Source organism: Knufia obscura, assembly GCF_036327395.1.
Source record: "Knufia obscura strain CCFEE 5817 isolate CBS 148926 chromosome Unknown scaffold_18, whole genome shotgun sequence".
In the NCBI taxonomy this organism is placed as follows: domain Eukaryota; kingdom Fungi; phylum Ascomycota; class Eurotiomycetes; order Chaetothyriales; family Trichomeriaceae; genus Knufia; species Knufia obscura.
Window position 1 is genome coordinate 1 of NW_027042704.1, and position 14,557 is coordinate 14,557.

At 51.2% G+C, this 14,557-nt stretch overlaps 6 protein-coding genes across 6 annotated transcripts; 1 reads left to right on the top strand and 5 right to left on the bottom strand.

Annotated features, from left to right (window-relative positions):
- Window positions 1-666: 666 nt before the first annotated feature.
- PMZ80_010462 (uncharacterized protein) lies at window positions 667-2,106 on the bottom strand (the record flags this gene model as incomplete). The annotated part of the gene is made up of 1 exon (XM_064878851.1): window positions 667-2,106. One exon carries the CDS (start codon window positions 2,104-2,106, stop codon window positions 667-669), a length of 1,440 nt encoding a protein of 479 aa, XP_064725252.1.
- An 860-nt stretch (window positions 2,107-2,966) lies between these two features.
- On the bottom strand, window positions 2,967-4,447 carry PMZ80_010463 (uncharacterized protein; the record flags this gene model as incomplete). Its single annotated transcript, XM_064878852.1, has 2 exons — window positions 2,967-3,235; window positions 3,406-4,447. 2 exons carry the CDS (start codon window positions 4,445-4,447, stop codon window positions 2,967-2,969), a joined length of 1,311 nt encoding a protein of 436 aa, XP_064725253.1.
- Window positions 4,448-4,895: 448 nt separating this feature from the next.
- Window positions 4,896-7,244, bottom strand: PMZ80_010464 (uncharacterized protein; the record flags this gene model as incomplete). The annotated part of the gene is made up of 1 exon (XM_064878853.1): window positions 4,896-7,244. One exon carries the CDS (start codon window positions 7,242-7,244, stop codon window positions 4,896-4,898), a length of 2,349 nt encoding a protein of 782 aa, XP_064725254.1.
- Window positions 7,245-7,725: 481 nt separating this feature from the next.
- PMZ80_010465 (uncharacterized protein) lies at window positions 7,726-8,910 on the bottom strand (the record flags this gene model as incomplete). The annotated part of the gene is made up of 1 exon (XM_064878854.1): window positions 7,726-8,910. The coding sequence occupies one exon, from the start codon at window positions 8,908-8,910 to the stop codon at window positions 7,726-7,728; it is 1,185 nt and encodes a 394-aa protein (XP_064725255.1).
- Window positions 8,911-9,459: 549 nt separating this feature from the next.
- On the top strand, window positions 9,460-10,272 carry PMZ80_010466 (uncharacterized protein; the record flags this gene model as incomplete). The annotated part of the gene is made up of 1 exon (XM_064878855.1): window positions 9,460-10,272. One exon carries the CDS (start codon window positions 9,460-9,462, stop codon window positions 10,270-10,272), a length of 813 nt encoding a protein of 270 aa, XP_064725256.1.
- Window positions 10,273-10,483: 211 nt separating this feature from the next.
- Window positions 10,484-14,439, bottom strand: PMZ80_010467 (uncharacterized protein; the record flags this gene model as incomplete). The annotated part of the gene is made up of 2 exons (XM_064878856.1): window positions 10,484-14,006; window positions 14,054-14,439. The coding sequence occupies 2 exons, from the start codon at window positions 14,437-14,439 to the stop codon at window positions 10,484-10,486; spliced, it is 3,909 nt and encodes a 1,302-aa protein (XP_064725257.1).
- Between the last annotated feature and the right edge of the window lie 118 nt (window positions 14,440-14,557).

The window sequence follows — 14,557 nt, forward strand, 5'->3', positions numbered from 1 at the left end:
ATGCTCAATCGTGTACGTACGACAATCCCACCGAAGTGAGACTACCTCACATACACGATCGAGCACGAACACCGGCTCATGCTTTTACCAAGTTGATGGCGTACTGTCGTAGCATCTTGATCATGATGGTCTCGCAAGACTTGAGCAAAAGGATTGCAGCTTCTCCATGGTTGGAGAGCTTACAGTTTGTGGTCCTGTCGCAGTTAGTACTTGCTCGAGCAGGAGAAAGGGCAGTCGAAATACTGATTGTTGTGTTGGTGATAGGCCTACTGGTTTCTTGGTTTATCAGAAGTATTCAGACTGGAAAGAATAGGAGGAAGGTCTGGGAGGGAGCGGCAGTCTTTATATACAGTTTTGACGAGCACATGGAACACGCGTCTCACAAAATCATATGCACATTACACTGATTGTGGGGAACATGTGCGTCCACAAGACCAGGTACGGATGTACAGCATATGAGGGGTAACGGAAATAGAGCTGAAGATCCCTGACAAAGATGGCAAATACTGCTGACTGGTTTGAAAAGCTGTATGGTTCATATGCAAGCGACGAAAAGTTACTGCAGAACACATGTCCTAGTGGAGAGACTAGCTCATATGTCGTTAAACATCAAACTCCAATTCGTGCTTCCGTCGCCTCACCAGAAGGTCTGGATCAATTCACACTTTATGCCTTCATTGGGCTGCCTCCGACTTCGGAAACGACCGAGTTCGAGCCTGCAAGCCTCTTTCTGCTGACCAGTCTGAACCCACCGAGCAGGACAACCGCTCCTTCGATAAGGAGGATGACAGCTAAGGTGATCATAGCACCGATGACACCAGCTACAGCCTTCGACATACCGCCTGACCCAGAGCTGCCGGAGTTGTTGCTCGTAGAAGTGCTTACCGAACCATCATCGTTGAGATAAGCATCGGAGCACACACCAGTTGCATTGCCGCATGCTTGGCACCATGATTGTTGATCTCGGATAGAGATTTTGTTCATGCCAGTGACGAAATCGTTCCACGAGAGTGGCGAGCTGTTGGTGTTGAAGAGAGGGTACTCAACAGGCTCGGAAGCGTCCGATGTAGTGCCATTGTGGAAGAGGAAGCGGACAAAGATGTCATCGTTCGATGGCCATGAGGAGGAGTCGACCGTGGCGTTCGTGACCAGCTCCCAGACCAATGAACTGGCATAGTCTGGGACTCCATAGAAGTTGGAGTTGACAGTCGTCAAGTTGGTCAGACCGAAGAACGAGAGCATGCCAGCATACGCGCCGAATTGAACGTTCAGCTTCGTCTTGCCCTTGCCAGTGATTGTGGCGTTGAGAGCCTCGACGACCTCTGCAGCAATGATGGAGCCTGTCACAGCTCGAATGGGCTCTGACTCATTGTATGCAAGACCGAATTCATGTTGATCTGCAAGATACTTGAGCTGTGTCATGGTCTCCTCATCCGGAATGGTTGCCGTTGCATTGTGAATACTTGCAACGTTCAGCAGATCCCAGATAGTATATCCATTCTTGTAACTGTTCTGAGACTCGGAGAAGGTATCGTTGATATCAGGGTAGATGGAATTGTAGAGATCTTGTGTCCTGCTCAATGTGTCCATGTATTCTACGGAGCTGAAGTAGGCATTCGAGCTTATTTGAGCATTGGCGCAGTTTGTGCTTCCTTGAAGCCAAGCTGCGTTCTCACTGTTGGCACCCGTCTCAACAGTTTGGAGTGGGATAAGCTGATAGCCGTTCAATGGTGCCTGTACAGTGCTGCCATTGCGTAGAGTCTGAGAGCTCAGCTGGGTGGGTGGATAGAGACCCTGAAGGAAACCGAGGGCCGAGTTCTGCAGAACGATATCGGCTGGTGCAGAAGCTATGAGTTGAGATTGCTTGACAATATCTGCGTTGATGCCGTAGATTCGCTGCGTGGCATCAGACGAGATGTAGCGGTTGCGGTAGTATGTGCCCGAGGTGAAGACTTGCTCATAGCCTAGGTCTGTCAGGTCAGCCGGCGGCGTAGACTTGGCTGTCCTGTCGCCATGTCGCGAGAAGATGTAGGCACCAAGGACGGTTTCCTGAGCAGCAGTCAGTGAAGCCGCAAGGGCTGCGGTGACACAGGTTGTGTAGCGCATGATTGTCTTTGGCACGATGCCGGTCACGACTTTGGGCAAGAGAGGCTGAAAGGTAGTTCACTAGAAGTAAAAGCTTTCAGCATTTATCTTGCCTCAGAGCAGTAGTGGAAGGAACGCGCAAAGATGGAGGGGTTGTCCCCTCGTACCTTCTCCCGGCCATATCCATTATCGAATACTCCATAACGCGGAAGTGACGTTCGAGCTTATCGGGCTTGACCGTGGCTCTGAGCTAATGCATTTTGACTCAGCGAGTTATCCGAAGATGAGATGATAGGAGCATTTCCTCCTCATAAGACGAATCTGGAAAGTGGTCTAACTGACACACACCGAGGCCGCCGATAGGACACATGTTGCTGAGACCTGAAACACCTTGTATAGAGAAGAGCTGCTGTGGAAGAAAAGAAACGGAAAGGAAATATCATCCGACGCGCCAGGAACAGAAACCGCGCTCGCCGTGATTCTCAAGGTACTAACCAAGTTCGTGTTAGCTCATTCACGAAAGTGGGGAATCGTCTGATGCAAATTGCAGACACCATAACCATCATGATAATGACCTTCGAGCCATCGGCAGCTTCCTCGGACTCGCTTGGATATCTGCTTGTCATCATATAGTATGTGTGGGCTGAAGGCAACACATCCTAGAGAATTCACGCGTTTCCATGCAATGCGCGGTACAAGCGTCCTCCCAGTTGCCGAACATAGATTGGTTACTGAGAGGTATACTCTGAAATCGTATAGGCCGGGAGGACGCCCGACACCAATCTTAACATTTGAGCATGCAGACAAGACACGCGTCGCAGCTCATAGCAAACTCATGAGCACTCATGAGTTCTCTAGTTGTACGTTGACTGCTGGCAATGCTATCTATTCTTCTCCGTCCCCCACAGCCCCCATTTGTTCCTCCTCAACTCAAGCAAGAAAGCCGCAGCCATTAGGTAACACAACCCCGAGTACACTTGCGTATATAGGTAAGGCCGACCAGACTCCGGCTTCCTGAGCTCAAGAGCAATGACTTCGGAGAATAGTGTCGGGGTCACGTCCGTCAACCAGACCAGCGATAGTAGCGAGGGGAGGTCCTTTAAGTCGACCACTTCCGCACTGATGGGTGCCACCGTAGCCCAATATACACCTGTAACGCCTTGTTAGTGACCTTGACGATAGAGCGGGATGCTGGGGAAGTCATCAAAAAGAGCGCAAGGGCGGACCCGCCAGAACACATTGTAGAGCGTGTCTTAGTCTCGTGCTCTGGCGGACGCCCTTCAGACAGCCAAACCTCGACGAACCCAAGGGAAAACTCACCGAATATCGACCCCGTCACCAACGCAAAAGACAGCAAACTCCCATAATCCCTCGCATTGATCCACCACGCAAAACACAAAATCCCCGACAACGCAGCACAGCTCCCCGACACAGTCACCCGTCCCAACCTATCACTCACCACCCCCACAAACATCCTCCCAATCGCAGTCCCTAAATTCACCATCGTAATCACAACCCCCGCCTCCGTCTGCCCCAACCCCAGCGTCCTCCCATAATTCCCCAGACTATACAATAGCACCATATACCCCAACAAACTAAACACACTCCACCCCAACACCATCCAAACCTGATACCTCCTCAAAATCTCCACATCAAACGGATGAATCGTCGGCCTAACAATCTTATTCCGATCCCTAATCAACCCCGTCGCACAACACAAACACACGAAACTCGTTATCCCCGTGATACGTAGTGACCACTCCAGACTCAACCGCTGAATCATGTGCGTCGTACTAACACTGTATATGATTCCTATGACACCACTCCCAGCGCTCGTGAAGCCCTGCGCCATGGAACGCTTCTTCTGGAACCACTGGCTAATCACGCCCGTACTCGGCTGCCAGATAACGCCCAATCCCACACCAACACAGATCCCCTGGCTGAGAACCAATTGCCACAATGTCGTCGCAAAGCTCGCAGTGATCCAGCCAATGGCCCAGATCACACACCCACTGAACATGACAGGGCGTGTCCCAAACTTGCGTAGCAGCCAGTTCACGGCGGGCGCGGTGACGAGCGCAGCCGCGAAGTTCGAGCCGCCGACGAACGCATAGTCGATGTCAGACGCGCCAGGAAAGATCGCGTTGTTGAGGTAATAGTTCAGATAGACGCCGTAGGAGGCTACGATGCCCCAGGTGAAGCCGTTGATCAAAAAGCAGGCGAAGATACAGACCCAGCCGTAGCCGCCGTCAGGGGGTTTGTCAGCGGGCGGATCTTGAATGTCTTCGACGTAAGCATTGGGTGATATTTCCGGGACGGCGATCTCGTGGGATGGGTCATGACCGGTCTTTTCGTGAGACATTGCAAGTGCTCCGTGTTTCGTGTCGAGGTTGTATGTACTACCGTTAGTGTATCGTGCCGTGTCGGACGTGACAATGACGGCCGCGGCAGTCTCGGTGGCGAAGTAGCACAGTGAGCGAGTGAAGGGACAAGGATAGGGACGAAGCGGATAAGGAGAGAGATCGCCTGCACGAAATGACTGGAAACGAGTAACCTTCACCATGAACTAACTTCTACTCTCACACTCGGCACGTTTTCTGCTTGCCTCCACAAACCAGAGACTTTGGAGAACCACTTTTTGGTACTGCGGGCAAATCCGATCAATGATGCTTTATCCTTGCTCTTGCATCGGCGGCGTATGCGCCTTCCCGATCTTTGATTGGCAGGTGCGGACCAGAAGCCGGCACTCGGCAACGACCTCGGCCTTGTCGCCTTGCAGTGCTTCCTTCATCCTCGGCGACATTTCCTGCTTACCGAGCGTCGATATGCGCCAACACATTAAACACCCACAACAGCCCCAGTGCTATACCAGTCCGTATGAGCAAGTCTCGATCGCTAGCATTCACGAACCACTTGACGAACTCATCGGTCGCGCTCGCGCAATGCTTGCTTACCCAGACGAACACGATTGTGACAATTGCGCTCTCAGCCCAGAAGGTCCACGAACCAGCGACACTTCTTCCTGCCGGCGCAAATCGAGGCGTGTCGATACATCCAAGTCGCAGCAGCCCCTTGGTATCAGCGGCAAGCCAGATGTGGTATTGAAGGATAAACAGCTCGAGCGAGAACGTGCCGATTGATGCAAATATGGGCGCGAAATGCCTTCGAACTACCTGATGGACATTCCTGAGCATAATATATGCCGATATTGGTAGAATCGACAAGAAGCTGTGGTATCGGTTGTAGGCAAACTTATCGCTGAATCGTCGCGCGATGAGAACGTATACTATGAGCATCACATATGCTGCCGCTACAGTGATGCCTGGCAGCAGCTTCCGAAAAGTCTGTCGAGGTCTCCAGGTAATGAAAGTGCTCATGTCGTGGTGCTGCATTGCCGCGAAGATCATACCGAAGAAAACTGCAATTCCATCCAGTACGACACGAAATGCAAACTCTCGTGGGTTGATTCGTGGTCCGGAGATCAATTGCAGCCCAGAGAACAGCATTGTGATAAACCGCTCTGAGCGCAGCACAAGCCCCAGCACTGCCATTATCGTCCCAGTATGGAACAGAACCTCATGCAGCGCCAATCGCCTGCCCTTTGGCGTCCAGAATGTTGCGTATGTGATCAGAAACCAGAAGCTTGCAAGACCAGGAAAGTAGTAAAAGTCGTAGGTATTGTCCATAACTACTGCAAGCAAGCAGGGTAGCAGATTCAGCCTCAAGAGTACTCTGACAACCCTTCTAAATGTGAAGTCGCCCGTCTTCTGAAAGTATGTAGCATGACCATAGCCTGTCAAAAAGAGGTAAGATGCAACGAGGACTCGCACAAGTTGGTAGACCCAGAGGACTTTTGACATTCCGAAATAATGGTATAGCAAGATGACGACCTGCATCCAGCCTTTCCATTCTTCTGTCTGAGCTCTTGACAAGATCCCAGAAGACCAGCCGTTATGGCAAGATTCATTGGTATGATCGGCCTTGTTCTGAGGAAGCACGTTCGGGACCGGTACTCGCTTCAATCTGATCACGCCGAGTGCCATCGCAACGGTTGCCACGAAGACGAAGAGCTGCTCGCTGACGAGCTTGTCTGCCTTATCAAAGATCAGCGTTCTATCTGCTACCCAGCAGTAGAGCGCAGTTGAAATGATCAAGATTGATGTACAGCCTTTGAACCATGGCTGGTCGACCTTGGCTCGTTCGTAAAGGTGACAAAGGACTAGCATCACTCCTATCACCTTCGTCCAGCTCCACGTTGTGCTGACCTTCGGCATGCAGGTGTAGGCTGACGACTTCTTCGTACCTATAGTATGCTTATTGCAAATTCTGTTCAGGAGAATGTCTGCTTGATGGGCGGCGATATCTCTCGTAACGTGTAGTCCGCCAGGAAGGATAGCGCTTGGTGTATTGTTTGTCATCTTGCGTGCTGCCCATGCGACTTCCAGTCCAGAAAATGCTTCGATCCATCCTAAGTGATAGATAATGCGGGAGAGCCTTGAAGCTGTCAAAGTTGATGCTCTTTCTGGATTGAGCCAGTCGGTGTTTAGAAATGGTGGAGGGACTGCGATGACTGGCGTCTTTCGGAGCCAGTTCGGATCTGGGCCTGGAGATAGAGTAAAATTTAACTGATGCGGCAGGTGCTGTACTGCTTTTCCCAACGTATCTTGATATTTCTGCATGAAAGTGTCGCCGCCATGCCTCGCTTGCCAAAGGCCAGTGCTGATAGTTACCGCTGCCCTCTGCGGATCTTCTCTGCGTAGATCAAGTATAGCTGTTGCCTCGGTGGTATTGATATAAGGATCCCAGAGGAAAGATAGTGAGACATTCTTGCTCTGGTATGATAGGTTTTCATGTTTTCCTGCTCCGCTGCTCGCTCGCCATGCATTATCACCGTCTAACTTCGCAGCAGCTGCCCAAAAGACCTGTCGAACCGTGGAATCGCCGATGAAGTAGAGAGTCTGGTTTTCCAGACACTGTGAGGTCAACTCTTCATCATAGTGGTTCAGCATGCTGCCATATGGCTGCCATTGCGTTTTGCTAGAGGAGCCAGAGGCAAAAGACCACCTTCCACCGCGCAGGAGATCAAAACATCTTTGCCCGCTATTGTCATAGTTGAGGACAACACCAGTAGCACGAATAAGCAATGCTACCACAGCCATCGCAACCACGGCCAAACAAACTGCGGTGGTGCGTCGAAGCTGAAATCTGCGCCCTCGAACTTCAACGGACCCAAACGACCGAGGCGGTGGGTTACAACACCATCGCATAATAGCAGACGCCATCGTGTTGGTGGTTGACATCGTCAAGGATCGAGACAAAGAGGTTCGCACAGTTGTTGGGGCGTTGCAGAAATTCGGCAAGAACGATGGAGAAGTTATGTTGTCATTTTCGGTCAAGGCCAATCTACCTTCACTCCAGGATCGATCTAGTGACGCTGGGATCGAGTGAATCTGCCGGACGCTTGCACAATCAGCCTGCATCTCTTAATATCTGCGCGGCTGGTGTAGTCATTGGTCAAGCGAGGAGTCCTCCATTGTGCATTGTCAAATGCTTAGGGGAGCAAACGAGCATTGAAGCTATACTCTCAGGCTCAGCGAATGCTTGTGCATCATCTCTCATCGAAGGTCTTCTGTGCTGATCTCAACGTATCTCAGGCTCACCCATCCACTCCGCAGGTTGCAGACTAACAATCTGCTCTCCATCCATATCAGCTACAGCGCCGCCCTTCTTGGCCCTGGGCTTTGTTCTCTTGACCAGCTTCCTCATCTCTTTTGCACTCGTCTCATCCTTTGCGAACACCTGGAATCCTCGAACATGTGTGTCCTTGCCATTCTGGTGATTCTCGCATATCCTCACTTGTACCACCATGGCTCTCAGCACATCACCTCCGACCAAATCGTCTTCTTCATCCTCATCCTCCACCAGATCCATGATACTATCTCCCACATCCTGTCGCTGCTGCATCCTCTTCTCGTAGGTTCTTGCTCTTCTTGCCTCTTGTGCCTCGTAGTACGACGGATCCCGACCTCCCACGCCCTTCAACGATATGTCAATCCATCCTCGTATCTTCTCAACATTGCTGCTCATCTCTCCTGTTTCTGGATCTACAGACTCTTCGACTTCCCAATGACCAAACTCAACTAGCCCACCTTCTGACATGCCAGCAAAGAACTTCATCTTCGTAGGTGTATAGGATTCGTCCAGTTTGAAATCTAGATATACTCTGAGTTTGACGATAGAAACCAATTTGAAGAAGTGCAAGGTCAATGTGTGTGGCTGCGGTCCATCACTCTGCCAGAAATGAGAAGGGCTGGGATGTCGCAATTGTGCCAGAGCACAGCCTGGTTTTGCTGAGGACAGAGTCCACGTGGCTAAGGAGGATATATCTCGTAGTCCAGCTAGAGCCTTCACGTCCTCTGTATGGTGTACAGACTCAAGCAGAGACGACTCTTCCTCATTTATGGTGTCATCATCTGCCGACCCTAGCGGCAGGTGCGAGATGTGCGACTCATCTGCGCCGTTTTGCACATTCCCAGCATTAACGGGCGTTGTGTCTGGTGCTCTTCCCACCTGATCTAGAAGCTCAACTCGTTGTTGGCGTCGAAGTCGGGTTGGTCGAGCCGCTTCTGGCACGCTCGACTCTAGATCGTGTGCTCGTGGTGCAGGCTGAGGAGTAGTCTGGAACCTAGGACCGGTTGGTGTCTCAAGCATAGAAGGAGGAATCGCTGCTGTTATCGCATTGGTAGCAGTTGGGCGTGTAGGCGTCGTGGCGGGTTGTTCTTCCCTTGCCTGAGCAGGCGCTGCTCGGCGTGCTGGTCGAGGCATGTTGTGGTCACGATCATGGCTACGAGAGAGGATCTCGAATGCATATTTGCTTCAACACCTCGAGGTCGACGCGTTGGCAAGTGAAAGCACGACCGTCACTGAATTTGCTTGGTTTGCACTCACGGTTTCGGGAGAATCTCGGTTTCCATTCAAGCTCCCCCTCGGTCGTGCCTTCTCTCCCTCTTCTTGGTCAGCTTGAAAGGCGGCCTTGCCCAGCCTGCGGTCTTTGCAAGGCTGCTTTGTGAAGGAAGCGATGACTTATCACCGATGCGACAGATCATTGGAGGTCGATGGTGAGGACGGAGAGGTGTCTGAATACAACGAGGACCACGTTGGAGTAGCAATGGCGTAATCCAAGCGTGATGCAATGCTTGAACACCTCCTCGAGACCCTTTCCTGCTAATGGTACCTCCTTGTTTATCTCATTCTCTCCAGTACTGACCGATACGACGTTCGGTATCTACGTATGATCTCTGTTGCGACTGTGATATATCCCAAGCTAGGCTCGACTTTCAGAAACCATCCAACAACCCCCCGCCACGCACAAAGATGGCAACAACAAAAGTCCTGCTCCTCGGCGGCCACGGCAAAATAGCCCTCCATCTAACACCGCTCCTCCTAGCTAAATCCTGGAACGTAACATCGGTAGTCCGCAACTCAGATCACGAGTCCGAAATAACCGCTCTGGGCGCCAACAAGCCCGGCAAAATCGACGTACTAGTCGACAGCCTCGACGACGTCACCTCCATCGACCGCGCCGAGAAAGTCCTCGACAAGGTCAACCCAGACATCGTCGTCTTCTCCGCCGGTGCAGGCGGTAAAGGCGGTCCATCACGTACGAAAGCCGTTGATGAAGTCGCAGCGAAGCATTACATCACCGCTAGCGTGAATCGGCCGTCAGTGAAGAAGTTCCTGATGGTCAGCTATATTGCTTCACGGCGTGGACGACCGTCATGGTGGACTGATGACGATCAAGCGGCGGCTGAGAACGTGAATACGAAGATCCTGCCTGCTTATTTTGCTGCTAAGGTTGAGGCGGATGAGCATTTGGCTGCTGCGGCAAAGAAGCGGAATGAGAAGGATTCGAGTTTCCAGGCGATCAATTTGAGGCCTGGGACGTTGAAGGATGATCCTAGTGATGGGAAGGTGTTGCTTGGTAAGACGCCTGCGAGGGGTGATGTGAGTAGGGAGAGTGTGGCGCGGGTTGCGGCAGCGTTGTTGGAGAGGAGTGATACGAGAGGTTGGTATGATTTGTTGAATGGTGATGAGCCGATTGATGATGCTGTGGCGAGGTGTGTTAAGGAGGGTTGGGATAGTATTGAGGGTGAAGATTTGGACAGGATCTATGCTAGGTCTGTATAATAGAAATAGCACTTCCGCTTTCGAGAAAGCTTCCAAAAACTCGAGAGACTGATCTGAAGCAATGTGGTTCAACGAGATAGTTTTGCACGTCTCATCGCGCCCAGAAACAAATCTGAGTGAGCACGGAGTACACCAGGAAACCATTCATCAGGTATGCTTTTTAGTCTACATGATAATAGATCCGCCGATACATGTACATCGCAATCAATATCTAGATCCAGTTTCCGTCTCTTTCTTCCACCTTCACCTTGATATCCGACTTACACACCTTGGCACCAGCGGTCGACTCGCTGTGCTCGTGCTGCGGTATACTCTCAAATTCGAAGCCATTGATGCGTACCGTACCCGGGACAGTGTCTGTGCACCTCCACGGCATCAGTTTATGCCACCATATCCGTCTTTCCCTCTGTTCCCGGTCCTCCTTCTCATCATCCAATTTCGCCACAAAGGGTTCACGTTCAATACCAGTGTGTACCCACCCATCCTTTCCTATGTATCTGCCATACCCGTATCTATATCCTTTTGCGTCCAGTTCTTCCAAATCTCCTCCAACCTTCATCACGTCGTCGATGACATGTGAGCCACTGAAGAAGGCGATCTGTGAAGCGATTGTGAATGGCATCCTCGGTAAAAACGGCTTGCGCAAACGCAACCTGAATGCAATTAGAACCACGAAATCGAAGGCCAGAATGGCGATCGAGATGATGAAATTGGCCTGTGAAATAAATATGCGCCGCGTCGGATGAAACTCCTTCGCAGGGATTGGGTATGGACCAGGTGCTTCCTCTGGATAAAAGCTTGTATCCCAAGACGAGACGTCCCTGGCAGATACGTTGAGCGGGAGTAGCATCGCTGAGTCGAACGAAAGCTGAACAGCAAAAAGGCGGCTGAAACCGTCTGACATCAGTTGCCTCGCTTGTTCAAAAGACGGAACTGGTTGAGAAGGATCAACGAGGCCGTTGCCGCCCATCGTCTTCTTGTACACATAGTTCGACCAATCGCGAGCGAAAGTATCGGTGTGCCAAAGAGGATCTTGGAACCAGTATCCAGTCGCCCGCTCGATCGTGGTCGCCATCGTTGTATACAGTGTTGCAGTCAGGTTGACTGTGCGAGGCACGCTATAGTTGTGAGGCTCTAGCGGAGTGACAGACATGATGCTGCCATTCATATCAGTGCGAAGTAAACTTCGTTGCGTTCTCAGCCGTGGTTCGCATGACAGAATTGTAGCGTTGTACTCGAATGTGCTGTTGCCGGACCCCAAAGCTGACACATCCTCGACGAGTCGACCTCGAACCCAACCTTTGACAGTGATGTTTTTGCAATCCGATTCATCGAAAGTGCTTGAAGTATTGATTGGCTGCATGTAATCTGAGATTTCGAAGGCGGACACACCGTCGGACAGCTGACCATTGACAAAGCCAAAGCCATCTTCATACATCATGTGATGCGAGTACCAGCATCCAGTGACTTCACTGCCTGGCCGTGCACTGTCTGGACGCGAGTAATTCGCCCAAAGGCGGAACTCCTTGCCTTGTTTTCGGAAGTCTATAGCCGCGCTAATACCAGGAGAGTCCGACAGCAGGTCGACACAATCTAGATCAGCGCCGTAGCCCAGAGCCTCGAATTCATACTCGGCTGAATCTGACGTCGGTGTAGTGCTTTTGAGGTCTATGGGTAGATAGCCATAGCTTGATGTTGTCCATGGTGGTAGATTAACCGATGAGGATAGGTTGGCGATAGTGGGATAGATCGAATCTACATTTGTGCTCGTAGACTGGTTGACCTCGAAGCTGTAAGGGCTGATGACATTCGGCTGATATCGCGCATCGAGAGCAAGAGGTGTTGAGGCGATCACATCCTGAGGCTGGAATAGACTTGCGACGGTGACCGTCAAGACTGCAGATAGCACAGTGGCAATGCTAAGCAAAGCTAGTAGGTAGTGGCGGAAACGAAACGCACTCATGAACAAAAGCATAGGTGGGAGGGACGTGTAGTCGACAAGTAAAGTGCTTGCAGCGCGTGCGTGGCCGTCGTAAAGATCCTCCATCGGCCGCAGGAAGGAGTATACCCGGCACACAAGCGAGAGGTACGCCCCCAACAATGTTGCAAATGCTGTTGGGATGAAGTTGAGTAAAATTTGCTGCACGATCTCGGTCTGAGATGGCAGATTTAGACCACCATTCGCGATAGAGAAATACGCGAGAGCAGTAAAAGCTGCCACACTGCATCCGACTGAAGTAATGACTAGTCCTGATACTGACCAAGAGATCTCTGGCAAGTGCTTTGGGGCCTCAGCGGCGCAGGACGTGGAGACATGTGCGAACTTGGTTGTCGCGAGTTCGGATTCGGATTCCGCACCACGTTGCAAGAGAGGCTGGCCCTCAGCGTCTTTTGTGAGACGAAAACTGCTTGCCGAAACAGCTTTTCGGATACCCTCTTCGGTGGCACCGCTCAAGCGGGAGAATGTATCTTGGACTTCTATGGAGCGGGATAACCTCATAATCTGCGCAAGAGAGTCTGGGTTGCGTGAAAGGCACAATTGTCGTGCAGGTGATAGCCAAAGGAGCAGCACGCAAAGCATCGCGACCAGCAACAGTAGAGCTTCTGTAGCAATGGCGAATGCCGGCACAAGGTGTATCGAACTCAGCACAAGGCTATGCGTGGCGGATTGCGCAGGCGCGTCGGATGACTCAAAATTGTGAGTCATGGCAAGAGCGAATAGCAATTTATGCACCGTCGAATATGTCGCGTATAGCGTATCGAAATCTAGGAGCTCTTCCGGCGACAGCTGTGAAATGCCTAGCGCGAACCCATGCATAGCGCTGGAATATCCTGTATTATAGTTGACATTCGCCTTGTTCAGCCTCGAGTCTTGATAAATTCTCACGCCATCGGCTATGTCAATCCTCAACTCGGATGAGTTGACTTTTGAACCTTGTGAGGGCGAATACCCATTCGAGATGATCGTTTCAAAATTGGTGCGGTTGAAGTCCTCATCCGACAGTTGCTGTTTCGCACCAGTAGCGCTGAAAGATATTACAGTCCCGTTGAGAATTGCCACGCTGGCTTCGCCTGGCTGCATGTAATATGATGGCTCGCAGAACATGGCCACCGCCGTCCCATTTGTGGAATAATCTGGTGGAATATCTGGATCAGTCACCCGTCTCCAAGCCACCAATATGAGATGCGGACTCTGCGGGCACGAGCCAGGGAGGGTATCATTCGTGTTAACGATACTTTGACCACTAGAGTAGTGTGCCTCGTAATTGCCGGCATTTTTTGCGACGCCGAATGGGGAGAAATCGAGTACCTCGTTGGCAATGCATCCCCGCCCGTCACTGAGGGTAGTTGTATTTACAGTGAAGTTCATCTCTATGGCGCTCGGCTGCCAGCATGATAGATCTGTCCAGTATTTGGTGGTATTGCTTGTGAGGGTGGTACTGTCCGTCACTGGATCTGAAGAGGGAGACCTTGCGAAAGGCGCTATGGCATATTGGCTGGTAGTAAACGCAGGTACTGTTTGCTGGAGCCAAGAAATGGAGTATGCTGTGTTGAGGAAGTTGCTATTCATCGTCACCACTTGATCTTGAACACCGACCAGCTTTCGTGCCCCATCGATCGTTGTGTTGTGAACAAGTGATTCGGCCCTTGTTATGAACATGGAATTCTGAACCGCTGGGATTATAACAGTGGCAAGTACAAAGAGTGCTGAAGAGTAGCTTACTACCCAGTGCCTGTGAGTCGATCAGTATTGTAATTCATGCAACCTGACCCACTGTACCTGTTATGCAGTGCCCTTGCCATGACGGTCAACACAAAATCCGTGTCATACCGGCACGAAAGGGGCGATATTCGACGTCCGAGATGCTCAATCGAGAGTTGATACCATGGCTCCAGTCTTTTGACGTCTAGGTCGATTACGGCTATCAGCATACCGTATAGCACTACCAGTATCGTGGGCAGGTATCGAACAAGAAAATCCTGTATGCTTGTAAAGTCATTGCTGCCGCCCGCAAATAGCACAGCGCCGATCTCGTGGTCGGTATAATGTAGGAACGTCGTGCCGCCTAGTAATGCTAGAGCTCCAAGGAGGGCGACAGCCAGAACCTGTCGCGTTAGGGAGACTGGCCTCCATAACGAGTTTGATTTTGGCTCGTTGCCAGCCATGAACACCTTCGCTCTGAGTACGAGTCCCGTGTGCAAGCCAGATTCACGGATGCCTCTCAATGTCTTGCCTATTGGTAAGACAACACTGCCACAAGGAGGGTTTGCAGCGAGCACCTTC